The 22156-nt window shown below is 46.0% G+C and overlaps 1 protein-coding gene across 5 annotated transcripts; it reads left to right on the plus strand.

Moving 5' to 3' along the window:
* The first annotated feature begins 46 nt into the window (after positions 1-46).
* On the plus strand, positions 47-21858 carry DDHD2 (DDHD domain containing 2). Of its 5 annotated transcripts, none has more exons than XM_034761978.1 (19): positions 47-162; positions 4906-5062; positions 5260-5472; positions 7461-7651; positions 8839-8928; positions 9820-9940; positions 11477-11566; positions 12690-12825; positions 13513-13721; positions 13993-14063; positions 14339-14461; positions 15021-15116; positions 15975-16130; positions 16958-17113; positions 17442-17544; positions 17658-17816; positions 18408-18579; positions 18836-18954; positions 20230-21858. In XM_034761978.1, exons 3-18 carry the CDS (start codon positions 5268-5270, stop codon positions 18915-18917), a joined length of 2160 nt encoding a protein of 719 aa, XP_034617869.1. In that variant the 5' UTR covers positions 47-162; positions 4906-5062; positions 5260-5267; the 3' UTR covers positions 18918-18954; positions 20230-21858. The 5 variants fall into 5 exon arrangements, with proteins under 5 accessions (XP_034617869.1, XP_034617870.1, XP_034617871.1 ...); XM_034761979.1 differs by having other exon boundaries at positions 20831-21858; XM_034761980.1 differs by having other exon boundaries at positions 21637-21858.
* Positions 21859-22156: the final 298 nt, after the last annotated feature.

Genomic DNA, 22156 nt, shown 5'->3' on the forward strand with positions numbered 1-22156 from the left:
CCTCCCCGCGCCCGAGGAGGAGCCAGGCCAGGCCCCGCCCCGGGAGGGCGGGCTCACGCCGCCTCCGCTGCGCCGGGGGCTGGTGGGCCCGGGTCGGGGCATCCGCGCACCGCCAGACGGAGCCGCCCGGCCGGCCGGAGGGAGAGACGCTGCGGCCGCGGGGTCAGTGCGAGGAGGGGCCCTGGGTTGAGCGGGAGGGGAAGCGGGGTCCGGGGGGGAGTGATGAGGCAGAGGGGCCTGGGGGGTGATTGAGGGGAAGGGACCTGAGTTGAGAGGGGGAACGGAGCCCCGGGGAGTGATGGGGGACGAGTCCTGGAGGGGGGGCAAGGGGCCATGGGGGGAAGCGGGGCCTGGGGGGTGATGGGAGGGAAGGGCCCTGGAGGGGGAGTGATGGGGTGTAGCGAGGCCCCGGGGGGGGGGGGGCGATGGGGTGTAGCGGGGGGCGGGGGGGGGGCGGGGGGGTGGGGGGCCCGGGGGGGTAGGGCCCCGGGGGGGCAATGGGGAGTGATGGGGGGAAGGGCCCTGGAGGAGTGGGGGGAGCATGGCCCCGGGGGGAAGGGGAATGTCTGGTGGAAATGGATAGCATCAGCAGAGAGAGATGGAGAAAAAGGGGGCAGTAGCTGCCCAGGTGCCTGAGGAGTTTAATAAGAATGGCCAGACCCAAGGTTCCTCTAGCCTAGTATCCTCTCCTCTGACAGTGATCAATGCCAGGTGCCCCAGAGGTAATGAATAGACAGGTTATCATCAAGTGATCCATCCTCTGTCACCCATTCCCCGCTTCTGTCAAACAGAGGCTAGGGACGCCATCCCTGCCCAGCTCTAGGTGCCAGTTCTCCATTGTTGTACAGATTTGCTTTGTATGAGTGTGGTGTTTCCCTCTACACTCTCCTCCCACCCATACCCACACCTGTGTGGGAAGGAAGTGGGGACCTTTCATATGGGCCCTCTTTTCTGCCGGGCACCGTTGGAGTTGTTTAAATTTGGGAAACTGATTTATATGGGACTTGTTGTGGTCTGATGTTAGAGGTTGGGGTGAGTGAGGTGGTTGCCCTAGGCCCTGGGGAGTTTGGCTGATGGATCTTGCCCACATGTTCAGGGTCTAACTGATCACCATATTTTTGGTCAGGGAGGGATTTTCCCCTGGGGTCAGACTGGCAGAGATTTGGGGGATAGGGACTATGCCTTCCTCTGCAGTGTGGGGCAGAGGTCACTTGCTGGTTTGAACAAGAGTAAATGGTGGATTCTCTGTAACTTGAAGTCTTTAAATCACAATTCAAGGACTTCAGTAATTCAGGCAGAGGTGACCAGGACAGTGATAGTGATGATGAAATGCTAAGGGAAATTAGAGAGGCTATCAAAGTTAAGAACTCAATAATAGTGGGGGATTTCAATTATCCCCATATTGACTGGGAACATTTCACTTCAGGATGAAATGCAGAGATAAAATTTCTCGATACTTTAAATGACTGCTTCATGGAGCAGTTGGTACGGGAACCCACAAGGGGAGAGGCAACTCTAGATTTAGTCCTGAGTGGAGCGCAGGATCTGGTCCAAGAGGTAACTATAGCAGGACCGCTTGGAAATAGTGACCATAATACAATAGTGTTCAACATCCCTGTAGTGGGAAGACCATCTCAACAGCCCAACACTGTGACATTTAATTTCAAAAGGGGGAACTATGCAAAAATGAGGGAGTTAGTTAAACAGAAGTTAAAAGGTACAGTGACTAAAGTGAAATCCCTGCAAGCTGCATGGGCGCTTTTTAAAGACACCATAATAGAGGCCCAACTTCAATGTATACCCCAAATTAAGAAACACAGTAAAAGAACTAAAAAAGAGTCACCGTGGCTTAACAACCATGTAAAAGAAGCAGTGAGAGATAAAAAGACTTCCTTTAAAAAGTGGAAGTCAAATCCTAGTGAGGCAAATAGAAAGGAGCATAAACGCTGCCAAATTAAGTGCAAGAATGTAATAAGAAAAGCCAAAGAGGAGTTTTAAGAATGGCTAGCCAAAAACTCCAAAGGTAATAACAAAATGTTTTTTAAGTACATCAGAAGCAGGAAGCCTGCTAAACAACCAGTGGGGCCCCTTGATGATCGAGATACAAAAGGAGCGCTTAAAGACGATAAAGTCATTGCGGAGAAACTAATTGGATTCTTTGCTTCAGTCTTCACGGCTGAGGATGTTAGGGAGATTCCCAAACCTGAGCTGGCTTTTGTAGGTTACAAATCTGCGGAACTGTCACAGATTGAAGTGTCACGAGAGGAGGTTTTGGAATTAATTGATAAACTTAACATTAACAAGTCACCGGGACCAAATGACATTCACCCAAGAGTTCTGAAAGAACTCAAATGTGAAGTTGAGGAACTGTTAACTAAGGTTTGTAACCTGTCCTTTAAATTGGCTTCTGTACCCAATGACTGGAAGTTAGCTAATGTAACGCCAATATTTAAAAAGGGCTCTAGAGGTGATCCCGGCAATTACAGACCGGTAAGTCTAACGTCTGTACCGGGCAAATTAGTCGAAACAATAGTTAAGAAAAAAATTGTCCAACACCTAGAAAAACATAAACTGTTGAGCAATAGTCAACATGGCTTCTGTAAAGGAAAATCGTGTCTTACTAATCTATTAGAATTCTTTGAAGGGGTCAACAAACATGTGGACAAGGGGGATCCAGTGGACATAGTGTACTTAGATTTCCAGAAAGCCTTTGACAAGGTCCCTCACCAAAGGCTCTTATGTAAATTAAGCTGCCATGGGATAAAAGGGAAGGTCCTTTCATGGATTGAGAACTGGTTAAAAGACAGGGAACAAAGGGTAGGAATAAATGGTAAATTCTCAGAATGGAGAGGGGTAACTAGTGGTGTTCTCCAAGGGTCAGTCCTCGGACCGATCCTATTCAACTTATTCATAAATGATCAGGAGAAAGAGGTAAACAGTGAGGTGGCAAAGTTTGCAGATGATACTAAACTGCTCAAGACAGTTAAGTCCAAAGCAGACTGTGAAGAACTTCAAAAAGATCTCACAAAACTAAGTGATTGGGCAACAAAATGGCAAATGAAATTTAATGTGGATAAATGTAAAGTAATGCACATTGGAAAAAATAACCCCAACTATACATACAATGGTTGGGGCTAATTTAGCTACAACAATGGGGGGCTAATTTAGCTACAACAAGTCAGGAAAAAGATCTTTGAGTCATCGTGGATAGTTCTCTGAAAATGTCCACGCAGTGTGCAGAGGCGGTCAAAAAAGCAAACAGGATATTAGGAATCATTAAAAAGGGGATAGAGAATAAGACTGAGAATATATTATTGCCCTTATATAAATGGATGGTATGCCCTCATCTCAAATACTGCGTACAGATGTGGTCTCCTCATCTCAAAAAAGATATACTGGCACTAGAAAAGGTTCAGAAAAGGGCAACTAAAATGATTAAGGGTTTGGAACGGGTCCCATATGAGGAGAGATTAAAGAGGCTAGGACTCTTCAGCTTGGAAAAGAGGAGACTAAGGAGGGATATGATAGAGGTCTATAAAATCATGAGTGATGTGGAGAAAGTGGATAAGGAAAAGTTATTTACTTATTCCCATAATAAAAGAACTAGGAGTCATCAAATGAAATTAATAGGCAGCAGGTTTAAAACAAATAAAAGGAAGTTCTTCTTCATGCAGCGCACAGTCAACTTGTGGAACTCCTTACCTGAGAAGGTTGTGAAGGCTAGAACTATAACAGAGTTTAAAAGAGAACTGGATAAATTCATGGTGGTTAAGTCCATTAATGGCTATTAGCCAGGACGAGTAAGGAATGGTGTCCCTAACCTCTGTCTGTCAGAGGATGGAGATGGAGGGCAGGAGAGAGATCACTTGATCATTGCCTGTTAGGTTCACTCCCTCTGGGGCACCTGGCATTGGCCACTGTTGGTAGACAGGATACTGGGCTAGATGGACCTTTGGTCTGACCCGGTACGGCCTTTCTTATGTTCTTATGGGCCTACTGCAGGAGTGGGTAGGTGAGGTTCTGTGGCCTGCAATGTGTAGGAGGTCAGACTAGAAGATGATCATGAATGGTCCCTTCTTTCCTTAAGGTCCATGAGAACATCCATCAGGAGACCAGAATCCTAACTCCAACTCTGTCACTGACTTGCTGGGTAGTTTTGAACACCTCATTTAACCTCTGTCTCTCTGTTTTCACATCTTTAAAATGTGCCTAGCATTTAATTACCTTCTAGGGAGCTGCAAGAACAAGCCAACTGTTTGTAAATGCCTTTGAGATTCTCAAGTGGAAGAGGTTATAGAAAGTTAAAGGAAATACACTTTGGAAGTAAAGAAAATGAGCAATCAGATAAGAACAGGCAGTTCTGTGGGTACAGGCAGACATTTGTTCTGGGCCCCTTTCCTATCACTATCAATATCCTTATGTTTCCTGTGCCCCAGTGTTACATAAGTTTCCTGACTAATTTCTTTCTACTTCAATTACCACTGTTGTAATCATGCTTTTTGTTAAGTCAAAATAGGTGTTTCCGTGTATTTGGAAGTGCAAGTAGAATAAAATTGGGAAGGATAGGTGGATTTTCAGGTGTATGAGACTTTTGCTATAGCAGCAGACAAGTTTTCCCCTTTGGATTTCGCATGCTGTCAAATCCCGAAATGTTTAGTGGAGTTTTCTTTCACTGTCTTTCTAAAATAGAAAACTCAAGCAGCACAAGTATCAGAAATCAGGGATGTGTGAAGCACAACTGAACCGTAGTGACAAATCCTAAAGCATTAACTCCAGCTCATTGTAAAATGTCTTTGTCTAGGCATGACTCCTGAGCGTTGTTCTAGGTATGCTGCCTGGTTGTTTTTCATCAGACACTTGATTGCATTTGCTATTTTCTAACAGGTTCTCTTATTGTTTCTGCAGCTATTTTATTCCAAAGCCACTGTGGAATCCTCATCTTTCAGACTTTCCGTGGTGGAGTCGGTTGAGCCAAAATTGTATCAGACTTATCTGTTCTGGGGCTTGTCATCTCTGTCTGACAGATACATTTTGGATTACGACAATAATAAGTTTGTAACAAGTAAGTTATCTCTGCAGCTGGCGATCTCTCATTTGTAGAAGTTTGCCATTCAGTCTGCCTTATTGTCACAGAAATATGCAGTTCTTGGGAGGGCCACGCTTATGTGTATTTGTCCTTCCGGTGTTAGTAAATAACTGAAGACATTTTAAAAATAAAAATTCAGTGTTTATTCTGTCTCCGTCTGTTTGTTCGTTTAGACGGTGCAATGTCAGCTGTAGAACAGCAACAGGCAGAACCTTCTCCATCATCCAATTCATCCAGTTCCTTTGAAGTAGTGGAGGCAGATATTGCAAATAAGTATGAGGCAGTTGTTCCTCACTGGTTTTACTGCAAAGTAATAGATTCTAGAGAGAGGTGGATCCCTTTCAGTCGACAAGACTCGGAGAAGTTAGAAGAGGCCCACAACTCAAGTAAGTTGAAAATGCCTTTTTGTCACAAGCTTCTTAGGGGTAAAGGTACATTAGATTGCGGGATAGGGTCAGAAGGAAGCTGGCAGAATCCCTGCACGTCTAGATTAGAGTGGATGAAGTGGTAGCAAACACGGTCTTGAACTACCCTGCACTAGACTAGATGACCTCATGGGACAGTTCCAACTCCGACATCTCTAATTCTCTAGTTTAAATAACCTTTGGGGTAATAGAGCAAACCTTAAAATCTGCTGAGGTGAGGTGAATTAACGAGTGAATCATGGGTTTTGCAAGATGGGGAAATCTGCAAGAGCACTGAGTAGGCTAAGAATTTGAGATGCATTGTACTGATGATGTCTTGGGGCTAGAAGCTCCGACTAAGGGAAGTGTTCTAAACATCTTGTGCAGTTTTTGCTATGGGATTTGAAAGTGTCTTCCCTCTCTGGAATTTTAAATTTATCCCCATTTCTGTGGAAATACCTCTTCCCTAGAAGGGTGCCTATTCATGTTGCTTAAAAAAAAAGTTTCATCCAAAAGGCTTTAATGTTCAGGCCTCATTAATTTGACACTTACACTGAGTACTCTAGATTTTTTTTTTATTTGCATGAGACAGCATTTGTATACGGTAAGTAGGAATTGGTTAGGAAGCAACACTGGCTAAATTCTACCACTGTGAGACTTTCCTGCAGATTTTACTGATCTGTGGATTTATTAGTATGAAAAGAGTAGCAATGCAGATCGGAGTGTGAATGGAGCTCCCAGGTCCAGCATGGCTCAGACACTTATTTATATTATAATAGTGCCCGCAGTGTGCTAGGTGCTGTCCATACATATAAAGTGATACCCCTTGCCCTGAAGAGCAGACAGTCTAAGGCTCTGCTTCTGCAATCAGATCTGCATAAGTGCAGAGCTGCAGAAGAGAAGCAGGAAAGGGTTGGGGAGAGGAATAAGGTTTTGTGAGTCTTTTGTCCTCTAGCCCCACCCCCTTCCAGTGGTTAGACTGAAGGGGGTGATCCTGATTCAAGGTGCCATGTTTTGGCTGCTCATGCAGGTAACAGGTGCTGCCTAACGCAGTGTACCTGTAATCCAACTAATAGGATCAGACCCTATAGATAGTAGAGCCAGGGCATTTAGGTGACATTTTTGCTCTGAGTAAGCGGTGAAATCTCTTGGAAGTTCTCAGTCTGTGCTGGAGGGGATTGCTTAGAGGCCTATGCCTCCACTTGGAAATGCTAAGATTTCCTGGTGCCATGAGTTCAGACTCAGGCCTTGACCATTCCAGTGCAGGGAGCTCAAATTCCAGGGAGCTTACTGTATGCAAGTACATGAATGAGACTGAAAATCTGATGTCTTGCCTGGAAATTAAAGATCCCACAGCATCTCTTTGAAGAGCAGAGGGGTGGCCTGGGGCCCCTGTCCAGTACTCTTTCTCTGCTGTTGTGGGGCATGCTGTGCACTGATTGGCTGCCATTCCCTTTCCCAAAGGGAGCTGCATCTCAGTGGTACTGTCTGTATATAGTTTTAAGAGCTTTGGGATCATCTGGTCTCAAAGGGGCTAGGGAAATACAAATGAATATAAACATTTAAGGTCTTGCTGCTCTCAGTCATAGTGGGATCAATGTAAACCACCTAGCTTGCTGATCTCATAAGCTCTTTGGGGCAGGGGACTTTCTTTTGTTGTGTGTCTGTACAGCACCTAGCACAGTGGGGGCTACCGCAACACAGACAATAATAAACTAGCAATTGTTTGTAGCCTAGGGCCTTTCTGATGTCTCCACCCCAATGTGGAAGCTTTGACTTTCTGGCATGATTGTCCTAGGAGGCCTTTTTAAATGGTGACTGTGTTTGTTTACACAGATCATTGTATGGATTTTCTAGGTAAGCTCCATGCAGAAGCAGCTGATACCCCCATGATTTGCATAGTCTAAAACCTCTTGGTAATGTCCCCTTCTGATCTGTTTACACTTCATGGCAGTCCTTGCATTCCACAGGGAAAGACGATGAACAGCTGGTCGTTCCAACGGAAGGGGGCAGGTATGACGTGCATTTGAAGAAGAGGCTGCGCTGTGCCATGTATTGGGAGGAAGAGGTGTCTGAAGTGAGACGCTGCACCTGGTTTTACAAGGGAGACAAGGACAACAAGTATATTCCCTACTCGGAGAGCTTCAGCGAAGAGTTGGAGGTACTGATATCTCGCCTAATAACGCTCAGCCCTTCCAGGCTGCTCTTGAGCCCTGCTGGCTTCTGCTTGTGTAACGTCCCGAATTCCATGAGGGGTCTTGGCACTGAGTTGTGTCCAAGGACGTGAACTCGAGGGAGACGTTTGGGTGACACTTCATGTTTGATTAGCACCACTGGAAATACTGCACCTCTCTTCTCTGCAGCCTCGCCCATTGTCTCTCTCCAACATGCTGCCGCTAATGCAATCTCCCCATCCTCTCATCCCAGCTCTGCCTCCTTCCTGGCTCTTGCTAGACAATTAAAGTGCCTGCCCTCATTTTCAGCACACTGCCTGCAGTCCCAGCCCTGGCCTCTGCTTCACTCCTTGCGACCTACATTTTGCCAGATCTCCTTGCCTTGCTACTCACTCCCTCTTTCCTCCTACCTCTTCGTATGCTGCTTCCATGCCTGGGCCCTCCTCTGTCTCCCTCTTCATAAAGCCCCTCCTTAAAGCCCACTTCTTGTGGCTTGCTTCCCACAGCCAATCTCTGCTTCAGTGCTACCCGCAGCTCTTCTTGTGCCTGACCTTATTTTCATAGGCAGTAGTCGATTCTTTCAAGCTGCAGACACACTTATTTTTCGCTGTCCTTGTCTGCTGTAATGTCCATGTTTCTCTAATCTAGACCCTGATCCCACAAATGCTCTCACTTGAGAATAACTTCACTAGTGCAAATAAATAGTGCCCCTGAAGCCAATGGAACTATCTATGTGACTAAAATTACTCATGTGTGTGAACTTGCAGGATCAGGTCCATAGTAGTAGATTACAGAAAGAGAGCTGCTATGTGAACTGAAGTGCCAGACATATTTATGATTTCCTATGAACATTTAGTATTAATGGTCAGCGACTCTTCCTATGGAAAATGATTTTCAATAAAACTTGAATCTGATATTAGTAGAGTCTAAAGTGGAAGATATTGCCTCTATTAAAACTGGTAGCTTAAAAGGTGCTCCCAACCAACACTTTGTAACACAACATTTAACCCAGGGATAACTGTCACCGATCCAGACTCGTGTCTGATTTACCTCCCTTTGATCAACAATATTTTTAAGAGCTACCCTACAATAAGAGGGGAGGGGGCAAACCTCCAACTGGTGGAATTCCTGTGGAAATGTTTGTTTGACTTGCAGAGATTTCTCTTCTCCCCAGGAAACTTACATGATTGCCATAACTCTGGACGAGTGGAAAAAGAAACTTGAGTCCCCTACTAGAGAAATCATTATATTGCATAACCCAAAGGTAAAACCTGATGGTTTACTGTTTGTAGCACAGACAGACTTGTGTTTTCCCCTTTAATTCTGCTTTCAGTGCTGGTCTACACTCAGTTTTTAGAAACCAATATACTTAGTGATACGTTCTTGTAGTGTGGATGCAGTTCTACCTGTATAAAGGTCCTTATAGAGCTACATTTATGGGAATAAGGTATTATGGTGTAAGGCACCTTTATACTGATATCACTGCAGTCATGCCAGAGGGTTGTGCCACTTGAACTATATCAGAATCTAGCTTAGGTACTTCTGTTCCGCCGTTAGCATTGTATCTGAGTGACTTGCCCATGGTCATACAAGCCAGTCTGTGGTGAAGCAGGGAATTTAAGGTGGGTTTCTCACTTCCCAGACTAGCGCCCTAATCACTGACCCATCTTTCCTCAGGTATAAAATCATGCTGCAAACCAAACAGTTAAATTGGCTCAGTGGCTGAAGACATCATTCCATTCTGTTTTCTAACTGATGCACAGTGAAATACTGGCACCCAGAGACAGGTGGAGTGTGGAATAGGTACACCTGTCTTTCCCAGATGATGTTTATTGTAACAAGGAAAATGCAGTGCAGAATTATGCATTGAACTGTGTATAAAGTAGCTCAAGTGCTGAGACTGCAGAGGAGCAGAACATACAAGTACATTTTAAAAAGTACAGTGAACTCCATCTAATCCAGTGTCAGTGTCCATCTGTGTCCTCACTAGTGTAGTGTCTAGACAGGTTTGCTCTTTGCTCCCTGCAATGGTATAGGTGTGCTCCATCAATTCCTGACAGATGTACGATGAGTTGCTTATCCCCCTTTATAGGAGATGCTTAAATGTGTTGCATGTACCACAGAGTTCTAACACGCTTCTCTTCCTGTTTTTAAGCTGATGGTGCACTACCATCCAGTGACAACCTCTGATGACTGGGGCGCAACCCCTACAGAACAAGGTCGACCAAGAACTGTTAAGAGAGGCGTGGAGAACATCTCCGCTGACATCCCCTGCGGTAAGTTAATGTTCTTCACATCCATCGAAGTTGAGGAAAACGTTTCCCAGCTCGTTTTCTCAGACCCTATCTGACTTGCTTGTTGTGATATGGCTTCAGAGAATTTAAAACACTTTTTTTTTTGCTTGAGACTTAAATATGGGCTTATGGATGGGTCATCTCATCTTGCTGTCAAATTTCCTTATGTGCTAATTCAAATATTACAGTAGTTTCTACAGCCTGCAACTGAGACCAGGGCCCCACTGTGCTGGGCGCTACACAGACCTAGAGACAGTCCCTGCCCAAAGCACTCACAGCCTGAACAAACAGGAAAGGCGGAAGAGGAAGTGCTCAGCACCTGCCCTCTGAAAATCAGGCATAGTCACTTGAGCCCTTCAAATCACTAGTCACTTCTGAAAATCGTGGCTGGTGTACTATTGTTATTAAAAACATAACCAAACCCACGTCTTGGTATGTGCGTATGTCTATATCACACAGACATCCATGCTCTCTCTTGTGTACACTTTACAGAATGTAAATCGTAACTGTGGGCCAAATTTGATGCTTTTGAATAGCAAATGAACTTTACCACCAACCTAACCACTTGTCAGCACTAGCTTTTGCTTCTGTCTGTCAAAACCCTTCATTATCCACCTACAGGCTCTTCTAAAAAGATCTTATGTAAACTAAAGGAGGTGGGAGAGAAGAGAATGAAAATCAAACATTGCCTGATGCCTGCTTTAGTTAGAGAGGCCTCTGCAGAAAGGCCTGCTCCTCCAAGCTGCTGAGCCATAAATCTTTAATTAAAGACATACCTCATTGGTGGCTCAGTGGGGCAACATGAAGTACGGTTGAGTGATGGGAACATGTTTTCCTACCTTGATGATAGCCTCTTAATCTAATTGGCAAGGGCTACAACAACACATTATTGTACTTGGGTGTAAAGTCTCTACCTCTGCACAGCCACATGAATACGTCTCTAAGAAGCTGAGGGTGATTTTTTTTTTTTATAACTCGGAAGTACATTATCCTTGACACCTAACCTGTCGCACTGAAATGGTTGTGGCGACTGGGAGGGGAGAATGTCTAGGCTTTGGGTTTGACTGCAGAAGCTTCACCTCACCTGCATAGCCTTTCAGTGACGTTTCACAAGGCAGTCTGGTGTGGAGGAACCAGTGCAGCATTGGGAGTCCTAATCCTGGTCATGTGCCCAAATCGCTTCACCTTCCTTAATTTCACTCAGCTGTAAAATGGGGATAATGCCACTTACCACCCGCCATGTGCATGTATGTTGGTGAGGGTGTGTGGAAATTATTTGATAAGTAGGTAGTACTTTAAATATGAAGTACTATACTGAGCACTACTATTGCTCTTGACATACAAACCAGGGACCAAACTTTATAATATTCTCGGAACTGGAACTTTCTTAGCATTATCCCTTACCTGACCCCTTGAGGGTTTCACACATCTGCCTCAGAGGTTGAGATCTCAAAGGAATATTGCATCAGGTAAACAATTAGCTGCTGTAATAAATGGTTCTCTCTTTCCTCCTCTTAGGGGAGCCTCTGCAAATAGATCACTTGGTTTTTGTAGTTCATGGAATTGGGCCAGCATGTGATATCCGGTTCCGGTCCATCGTCCAATGTGGTAGGTGTGCACAGGAGATGATCCCGTTTCACATGCATCACCCCTCAGAGAGCGCAAATAAACACAGGTCTGATGGGAAAACACATGAGGTGCTGTCATCACGCATTGAAAGAATTTGACACTAATCTTGGCAAATGGTAAGACAGAACTTGCTGATTGCAATTAAGATGCGTAGTTTGAATATACGAGCAATGAAAGCTGGTTATCTGGATAGAGTTGGACAGATGTGGACAATCTTTTTTATCAGAATGATCACTGTGTCCTAATCCTTTGAATAGTGAGCTTCCCAAATCAGATACAGATTCTTCAAGTAACTGAATAAATCTGTCCTCTACTCAGTCTATTGTAGGTGGTAAACTTGTCCAGTAAAGTCTAACACAAGTAGATGTCCCATCCAAGGGTCTTTAGAAATGTGACAATTTCAGAGAGTACTTCTATTGTCATTGTAACTGCCTGAGTCTTGGAGAGGAGATCTGTTGATAAGCTGTGTGTACCATAAACAGGAAAGTTAAGATGAGGTAAATTTCTATAATAAAACCAAAGCTGTTGCATACTTCAACAATTTGTGGGGTCAAATGTCTTTAATTCTGGCAAAGTGTCCCTTTTTTTTCCCTCATGCAGTCAAGCCTTTTGATACTGCAGTCTGTCTTACAGTATGCATCTAATGGAGCTACTTTTTAAAAGGTTACTGTCAACTTGAAATCAGTCAGTGAACTAAAATGAGTGAGAAGTAATTTAAAACCCAGCCCCTAGCCCTAAGTTTCCGTACCGATATGCGAGACTTTTACAGTAGGTTTTATAGCTCTTTAAAAAGTTTCTCTCTCCTTGGTTGCTGTGTGTAAGCTCCAGCAATCAGGGGAAACAGACTTGCTACGGAGCAAACGGTGACATCCAGTTTATGCTTCAGCTGAGAAGTAGAGTGTTTTTGTCTGATCCCTCAATTAGTGATCTGCGGTGTTACTTGTAATAACAGTAGGTTAAAAAACTTCAGACTTATGTAGGCTGTTTTGTCTTAAGCTGACCATGTCCCTTCAACTCAGCTTGTTCAGCATAGTAAACGCTTTTCCTAGCAAACTCTTTGTTTTTTCTAGGCCTTGATACAGAGCTCATATTCTCTTTCCAGTGAACGACTTCCGTAACGTTTCCTTGAGCATGCTGCAAACACACTTCAAGAAAGCCCAGGAGCAGCAACAAATTGGCCGGGTAGAGTTCTTGCCTGTGAACTGGCACAGCCCTTTGCATTCTACGGGGGTGGACGTGTAAGTAAATTCTAGAACCTTAGAGGTAAATCTACTGTGGTGACTGAGTGAGTGAAATCCAGGAGTGCCTTGCTCTTTTGTAAAATGCCTTGCCTTTGCTGCAGTGGGTGAGAGATGAAAGAAGAGCTTTCAGCGCAATCTCTGCTGCTGCTACTTTACATCAGGAAACACACAGGTGAACATAAAAAAGGAACCTGGAACTGTTTGTAGCACCAGTTTTCTCATGAAGCCAGATTGATGTCTAGTTTAAATTGCACCATAAGTAGTCTATTGGCATGTAAAGCCAGAAGTGCAGACTGGTGTTTCCAGTTGCTGTAAGAACACAGAGCAGGGGCTTTGAGTATCCAGCCCACTGGGAGTCAATGAGGCATCCCACTGCACAGGGGAACAGCATGTCAGCTGCACAAGTGGGGAGCGATTTTAAATGCTCCTGGAGCAGGGAAGGTTGGCTCTTTGCATCCACGCCTCAGAGGACCCTGTTCTGTTTCTGAGAAAAGGTGGTTTTGAAGTCCTTTCTGTTACTATGTTCTGTTAACATGAATTAAGAATTCAGGTGAAATCCTCAACGGCATAACTGCCATGGACTTCGAGAGCCAGGATTTCACCCTGGAAACCTACTAGGAAATAGCTACCGGAGCTGTGGGTGAAATCTCTGTCCCTCATAACAATCCCTTGTTTCATGTTTAGCGATTTGGAGCGAATTACCTTGCCGAGCATCAACCGCCTGCGGCACTTCATAAACGACACCATACTGGATGTTTTCTTCTACAACAGCTCCACCTACTGCCAGACCATAGTGGATACTGTTGCTTCAGAAATGAACCGTCTGTATCGGCTCTTCCTGCAGAGGAACCCTGACTTTAAAGGGGGTGTTTCCATCGCGGGCCATAGCTTAGGTAAAGGGTTTAGTCTTGGGTATCCCAGTATTGGTGTGTAATACTGTAGAATCTATAGAATGTCTGTATGCACATGGCACAGAACCTTGGACTGCAGTTTAGTGCTGAAGTCCCATTTCCATACCATGGGACACTTGAGTGTGATAGAGGAGGAGGGAAGCCCTCCCCTCCCCCCTTTACCAAACAGAGGGATATGGGCATGTAAGTATATTTATTCTAGCATAAGATCTCACGTTCTGCTCAGAGACTGTGTATGTGGCTATTTTTTTAGGGTCGCTGATATTGTTTGATCTCCTAACAAATCAGAAAGATTCCTCTGAGGATGAAGACAGCAATAAAGAGGTAAATTCCCCATAGCTTGTGCGTGTTAAGCATTTCACTGATTCAGGATGGAATCTGTAGGCTACATCCACACTCCAGCATTTCCATAACTGCTGCAATGCAGAACACTGCTGTTGTCTCCTGCTTCTGTAGCAGAATAGCTTTGAATTCTCAACGCTGTCCTGCCAGGAAAACAGAACAAACCAATCCCACACCTACTACCACTACTGTAGCCAGAACATAAAGGAAGAAGGAGACCAGCTCTGTAAGTATGACCCATGTGGCTGTACTTGCAGGGATCCCAGATGGGTGCCTATGAACAGGGAGACATTGGGGGAGTGAAAGAAATCCTGAAGAAGCTTGAGCTGACTGAGTACTACAGCTTCTTTGAGAAGGAGAGAATGGACACGCAAGCACTGGTAAAACAGCTCTCCCAGCAGAGTGGCTACTGTTCTTGTATGTTTCACTGCTTGCCTGCAGATCTATTAGAGTTCACATTTTTCTTCTCTGTGCCCATCACCCTGGTATTGGGTCACGTTCACACAGGTATTTCTTGCATATGTCGTGCCCTCTGGTTAGAGTAAAGCCCACGTGGCCTAATGTACCCTGTTTTTTAATGGTAAGGCTGAGTGACTAATACCTCTGCAGGCTCTTGATTCTGCCCGTGCTAGCAACGGCCCTGGTTTCCTGTGTGTGGCGGATAGGCTGGCAGCGTGCTGAACTGTACACTGGAGACCGAAAATGAGACACGCGTTTGTGTGGGAGGCATTTCTGCACTTGAGGCTAAGTTCAGAGATTGCTGCCTCTCTCCAGAGTGATTCCCATGCAATCTGTGCTCCCTCCCTTCCAGAGGGGCACACTGAAATCAGAGCAGTTCGCTCCCAGGATCCCTGGCTTCTGTAATGCTGAGAATGGAATATCCTTTGAGTGCACAGTTTCCTGTACTGTAGTAGTAATGGGTTGTAACTTACTGTCCAGGCTCTGTGTACGGAGAAGGATCTTAAAGACATGGGAATTCCCTTGGGACCAAGAACAAAGATCCTTCATTACGTAAGAACCAAAGATGAAACACAGGTATGGTTTGTTTGTTTTTTTTTTTCTAGGGGGGATGGTCCAGTCCCAAGTAGCGGCTTATTTGGAGTCAGTGGGAAGCAGTTGTCTGAACCATTGTTGCTAGCACAGATTCTTACGTATGTTGCACTGGCACAAGGCATGGCGGATGCAGCTGCATGCACTGTTGCTCTGGTCATTTTGGGGTCATACCTAAGAGAACGCTAGCATTTTCTAGACACCATTGCAGCGTCAGTTGTATTGTGGCCTCTGGGGCGCAAGCGGAAACCTGCGGCTGCCAGTCTCAGAGCCCAGGTCTAAAAACTGAGTCTTGTGGGGCTTGCACAACAGTGCAAAAAATAGCTGTGTAGACGCTTGGGCTCTAAAATGCACCCTCCTCCCTAGGTTTCAGAGCCTGAGCTCCAGCCCAAGCCCAAAGGTCTACACAGCTGGTTTTGGTCACTGTGAGAGCCCAAAGCTGTAGATCTGGACTCTTAAGAATTGTTGCCGTGGGAACTCTGGGAAAGGAGGGCTATTACTTGGGGTTTAGGTATGGAGTGGTCTGTGGTAGCTCCTGCAGCTGGAGCCATGCTGGTCTCTCTCTGGAGGGTGTTTCTGCCAGGGTGGCAGCTGTTCAAAGCTTTGCAGCTCAGCGGAGTGGACATGTCCAGAACACCAGAGCCTCCCACCCTCTTGTGCTGTATGAACAGAGCCATTCCCAGTAAATGCTCAATGACCTCAGCATGTCCGCACTGGGGAGCCAGTCAGTGCACTAGCTCAGGCTTGTTCCCAGGTGACGTTTCCTTGGCTCCCCCCGGCCATGGACCCGCATGGGTTTGCGGCTGTGTGGAATCTCAGTCTCTCCCATTCTTGTTGGTACAGGATGCTCGGAAGCAGGCCCATGTTCCTGCTGGGAATGATGACAAGAGCGAAGATGCTCCCAAACCTGAGTCAGGGTCATCCCCGCATCTGGGCACCCGGAGCAGCAGCATGAATGGTGGGGGGAAGTGTCAATATTTGGATGTCGGGCTAGGACAGGTAACAACTCATGTTTGTTGATGTGGCCTGGTAGAGCCAGTGCATGTGTAATATGCAGCATTCAGACTAATGGGGACTTACTTAATGCCAACAGAGCTCTTGGGGAGGATGGCTACTAATTGAGGGTCATTTCACCATGCTTCTGACAGTCTCTAATTCTGAGGGCAGCGCTACCGTCATGGTGGTCACCAGGTCCCAGCCCACTGTCCCCTTCTCTCCCCCAGCCTTGCAGGTAATGCATTGGCCTCAGCTGCCTGGAGACTCTTGTAAGTAGCTCAATGCTGGAGCCAGGCTGAGGTGCACCCCATGCAGGGTGCCATTACCAGGTGCCTCTGAAGTCCTATTTAAGTGGCTCCTAGGCCTCATGCTGGCCCTCTGCCCGGAGCAGGCTCCTCCCACGGTGCAGATCTCTCCTGGCCCTGGTTTAGAATACTGCCATATTCACCCCTCTCTGTGTTTGCCCTAAAGATGCAGCCGAGACTCCTGAGCTGGTCTCGTGTGACCGCTTTAACCCTTTTGCTCAGGCAGGATGGAAGAACACGTTGGCCAGGATATGTGCCTTCAGTGTAGTGACCAGGAGAGCCTGGCTCTGCCGTGGGCCTGTTGTGTGACCATGGGCAAGTCCCTGCCCCTCTCGGTGCCCAGAGTCTTCAGGGTGTGGATAGCACAGTGGGACTCTAATCTCTGGTGGAACCCCTAGGTGCTACTTTGATACAAACAATATCCTCTGGGGGAACTTCCCACATGGCCATCTCTGGTATTGTCTGACGGTGGCAGGGACATCAGCATGGAGTCTAAACACTTCTGTTGTGTCTTAACTCTGTTAGGTCTCAGCAAATTACCCTCAGCTAATCTACAAACCTGACATCTTCTTTGCTTTTGGGTCTCCCATTGGGATGTTTCTCACTGTACGAGGTGTGAAAAGGATCGATCCAACCTACAGCCTTCCTACCTGCAAAGGCTTCTTCAATATCTTCCATCCTGTATGTATGATCAATTGACATAATGCTCGTAAGCTAGATCTGCTGTAGCTAGCAGGCTCTTACACCTACGCACTCTGAGCAGCGCTCACATCATGGCCCGGGCCCTTTTGCTCTCCTACTGTGGAATAGCAACTAGCAATGATTTTGCTGTCAGTACAATGCTGAGGGGCTAGGAAACGAGAGCGCCTCGAGTCTGTATTAGAACTCTCCGCTTTAATCATGTAGCTTCCATTTTGGTCTCATGTTGGGGGTGCCTGATTTCCCACACGGGGCAGGGATTAGGTGGGTGTAGAGCTGAAGTCAGTGCTGCTGTTCTCCTTCTGTGCAGTTTGACCCAGTGGCATACAGGATTGAGCCCATGATCGTTCCAGACCTGGAGTTCGAGCCCATGCTGCTCCCTCATCACAAGGGCAGGAAGAGAATGCATTTAGGTAAAGCACAGAGCCGGCCTTCCTCATGGCTCGATGCAGGTCTGTAACACTGTTGCTTTATGCAATGCATGTTACTGCTCAAATGCCTCACCTCAGGCACCTGTGTTTTTCAGAACTGAAAGAGGGTCTGACCCGCATGGGTATGGATCTCAAGAACAACCTGCTGGGGTCACTGAGGATAGCCTGGCAGTCTTTCACCAGATCCCCACTGCTGGCCGTGGAGGCAGCAGCCACTGAAAACGAAGCTGAAACTAGTTTGGAGAAACAGACAGGTGAAAAAAAATGACAAGGGAAGAATTGGTTTCAGGACCAAGCCACAGCTCAGCGCTGCTAGTTCTCCTGGTGTGGGAAGGAAAGGAGGATGCGAATGAATTGTCCCAGAACAACCTGGACCCCTACTCCTGGGTTCTCGTTATTGCTGTGGTTTTCCCATTCTCACTGCCTACCAACCCCACTGTGCCTGATGATAGATGACCTCTACCTAAGGAGCTTGCACTCCCTTCTGCTGCTGCCTGGGTGGGGGAGGCAGGCCTGGTGCTTGGGGTGCAGAATCCCATGTGTGAATCTTAATGCCAACAATCTCCTCCCTGTAATGTCATTCTGCAACCTGCTGCGTTCGTTATATTACCAGGGAGGGAGACCAAGTGCAGTCTATGCTAACTCACGCATGTGCCACTGTGTGTTTACTTCTCACAGCAGCTGCCTTAAACCCAAGCCCCTTTTCCCCCATTCTTAAAGAAGAACGCAGGCCTTGGAGTTGTGGGAGTTCCATTCCTGCTGCTAGCATTGGACAGGCTTGGCATGCTCTTGCTGCTAAGGGTCCTGAGGCTGTGCTGTTGCTGAAGCATGTTATTTTGGTTAAGTCCATTCAGATGCGAAGCCTGAAGAGCCTGCTGCTACAGGGAAGGAAGACGCCTCTCCTATTAATGTGGGAATGCTAAATGGAGGGCACCGGATTGACTATGTGCTGCAAGAGAAGCCTATCGAGAGTTTTAATGAATATTTATTTGCACTACAAGGCCATCTCTGCTACTGGTGAGCATCTCCTTAGCCTACTCTTTTCAAACTCTCCTTCTGGTCCCTGGCACCTTCATACTCCTGTAATGTTCATTTTTAAAGCTGGCATGGCAAAAGCAAGTAGATTCCAGTCACTTAAAAGGCAAACAGCTTATGTATGATTCTTGCCTATAGTAGCTCATGCCTCAGCAATGAAGGGGTTGCCGTGTGCTCTCTGTAAGAATGTTAATTACCCTGTGGGTGTCGGTGTAGTTCTAACACTCTTCTCTTCCAGGGAGTCCGAAGATACCGTTCTCTTGATTCTGAAAGAGATCTACCAAACACAGGGCATTACATTAGATCAGCCTCTACAATGAAGTCAGATGACCAGCTGCACTGTTCTGGCGACATTATGTAAGTTACCTTGTCTTTCTGAGACACCTCATGGTGAAACTGACAGCTGTTAACATGCTTACTGTGAAATAACTTCTTGCTTCATTTGGGAATGGGTGTTAAGGACGTAGCTGTCTCACCTAGGAGCATTCCATTTTATAGCACTGTGCCTTAGACAAGTCCAATGCTACTGTCTGTCAGGTTATGAATGTTCCCAAGGGCTGCAACTACAACTGAAGAAACTTTTAAAATCTAACTCCTGAGCATTCATGCTCTTTGCTGTGCTTGGGCAGTGAGAAAGCTGAGTAACTTGTGCTTTAATGGAGTCATTCAGCTGAGAGGCCCAGGGATTCTCCCATGTGTTCAATGTCACTGGCTCTGGTCAGTGTCAATTTCATAGCTTAAAGCCAGAAGGTCCCACCTCCTCCAAATCACAGCTCAGAGCATTTAATTCAGTGATTCCTGCATTAAAACCCATAACTTGTGGCTAAGCTAGAGGATGTCTTTATAAAAAGATACAAGCTTGATTGAAAGACTCCAAGTGATGGAGGCTCTATCACCTTCTTTGGGAAGCTGTTCCAGTCCATGAACCCTCACTCTTTAAAAAATAAATAAATGGGCCTTCTGTTTAGAATTTGTCCAGCTTTTACTCCCAGCCAATGGATCTGGTTATTCTTACTCTGCTAGCTTAAAGAGCCCTCTAGTATCCACTGTCTCCTCCCCAGGAAGGTACTTGTGACTTGATCACAGTCTACTTCTTAACCTTTTCTTTGATTAAACTACATTGAGATGTTTTCCAGTCATTGAATCATTCGTAGAGCTCTTCTCTGAACACTCCCAATTTTTCAACATCCTTTTTTAAAGTGTGGACACCATGGCTAGAAAGAATATCCAGTAATGGTCTCACCAGTGCCATACAGAGAGAAAATCATTTCCCTAGGAATAGACCCCAAGGTGTTAAGAGAATGAATCTGGACTTTTTCTCTGCCCAATTGTGCTCTCTTTCCTCAGCCTCTAGAACTTCATTATTTACTCAGGAAGGTGTTTAAGTGAACTTGGTTCTGAATGAACACTACTGGAGACACAAATCCTGTGTTAGAACCCTGACTAGGCTGGCACAGCTAATGGCACTTGGTGATGAGACTCGTCTGCATTAGGAAATGGCCTGAGGTGTGCTACTGTCTTACGTGGGGGTGAACTCACTTACATGGAAAATCCCCTTGTGCGTTCAGGCTTTAATGCTGCATAAACCCTGTTTCCTTGTAAGCTGTGTGCCCTTTCCTGTTGCTTCCCTAGATGCACACCAAGTGACTACTAACCTGGAAAGCCCGGAGTTTCCTCTGCCTTCCTATCCTCTGCTGCTACTGTATCCTGCATGCTGCTTCCCACGTACCTGCTGCTGCCTGGAGCACTGGGAGATTTTTCTCATTTTTTGGGGGGAAAATCAAGGCAACACACTCTTCTCCTAAAATACCCACTATGGATTTGTCCCTGTACCCATTGACACACCCATGGGATCATTCACTCCAACACCATTCCCCTTGGTGTCCACCCACAGCGTGGTCTCACTGTATTAGGGGAAAAAAGTGTTTGCTATAGAAGCAGGTGGGAATTGGTCTCCTAAGCTCCTTGCTTTATACTAGCTGAAGTCAGGACAGGTGTTTGCACCAGATCATGAAGAGGTCTGGTTGCTGCTTATTTACTATTAACAGAACTAACTCAAGGCTTAGGAATAAACCCAAGTATGGCTTCATGTCAGAGTTCAGGCTGCCTGGCCAACTGCAGTTTATTTCTAACACAGACCCAGAGCCCTGGGCTACTTGAGACTGGCACATCAATGAAGGGATGAAGCCTGAACCAGCCTGGATTCTAGCTCTAATTCCATTCTCCTTCACAGGCAAAACCCCTTTGCAGTAGGAGTGGGATCTGTCCAAGGAAGAGGGGCTTAAGCCCTCTAACTGTAGTGGGAGAAGCTGTGCAATAACTGCAGCAGGGGGCTGAGGACAGACCAACTCCATGTCCGGTTCCTTAGCAAAGCATTCAATCTGGATTCAGTCAAGACCTCATTAGAAGAAAAAATAGCTGCACTCAAGCGTGGATGAATAGCTGTGGTGGTAGAGACTTTCAGTGCAATTCATGGGCCAAACGCTCTCCTTCACCACACCCATTCCACACTGCTGAGTTCAAAGTGGCTACATTGGTACAACTGAGGGGAGCATCTGGCACCATCAACCAACCTCTACTATGTAAATAAACAGGTGCTGTGACACTAGATCCACGTTCACAAAATGTGGATGACCCTGCTGGTGAACCCATAGCAACCTTTTGTACACAGCCATGTCTTATGCTGTATTAACCAGGAGCTGCTGAACGATTGCTGTTAGAAGCACTGTAAAGGTAACTTATGGGGCAGAGATACTAAAATGATAAATCCCTTGTAACCAAAGATGTACAGGGTAAACAACGGACTAAACTAACCCCTTAGCGTGTGGATTCCTTTGAGCAAGGGAGAGCAAATGCTGTGAGGGTGTGTGATAGTGTCTCTGGCCTGGGGTCTGGAAGTGGCCACTCCCACGTTCCCCCTCCTGCTGTACAGTGCAATAGGCCTTTTCCTAGTGCAATGAGCTTGTTTGTTTTTCTTCTGTGTATTATTTGCACTATTTAAATGCATTTTGTATTCCCCAACCCTGCCCCCTCCAAAAGAACTAAGAGAAGCTGTATTCACATCTGACTGTGGGCAGTGATGTTCTGCACAGCTAAGCTCCTGGATTCCTATCACATCTCCTGGAGGTATGTAAGAAGGAACTGTTTATAACAGGACACACAGTCATGACCAGCTCTCCAAGTTATGCACTTTGGGTAAAAAATTTAAATGCATTTAAAATTATTTAATGTCTTTTTCCAGTCAATACAAAAGTAAATCTATGGTTGCAGTGGTTGTGTTTGTGTGAGGGAGAGTTGGGGGCGGGGGGGAGTGGAATGTGAGAACCTATTATTTTGGGATCTAACTTCATGGCAAAGTAAAGCTGTTGTTAAAATTCCCAAGAGTAGCCCTTGGCATTTTACAAAAAGCCACTGCAGCGGACAAGCATTACAGGAGAAAACAGAACTAAGTAGTAGCACCAACTAGAAGCACCTTTGTTCATAGGCAGGGAGAGCTGCTTATAAAATGAGTGTATTGCTGTAAGGATAAGAGTTTTTCAGCAAAGCCCTTGATTCAGCC

The sequence above is a fragment of the Trachemys scripta genome, chromosome 2, assembly GCF_013100865.1.
Source record: "Trachemys scripta elegans isolate TJP31775 chromosome 2, CAS_Tse_1.0, whole genome shotgun sequence".
NCBI lineage: Eukaryota > Metazoa > Chordata > Testudines > Emydidae > Trachemys > Trachemys scripta.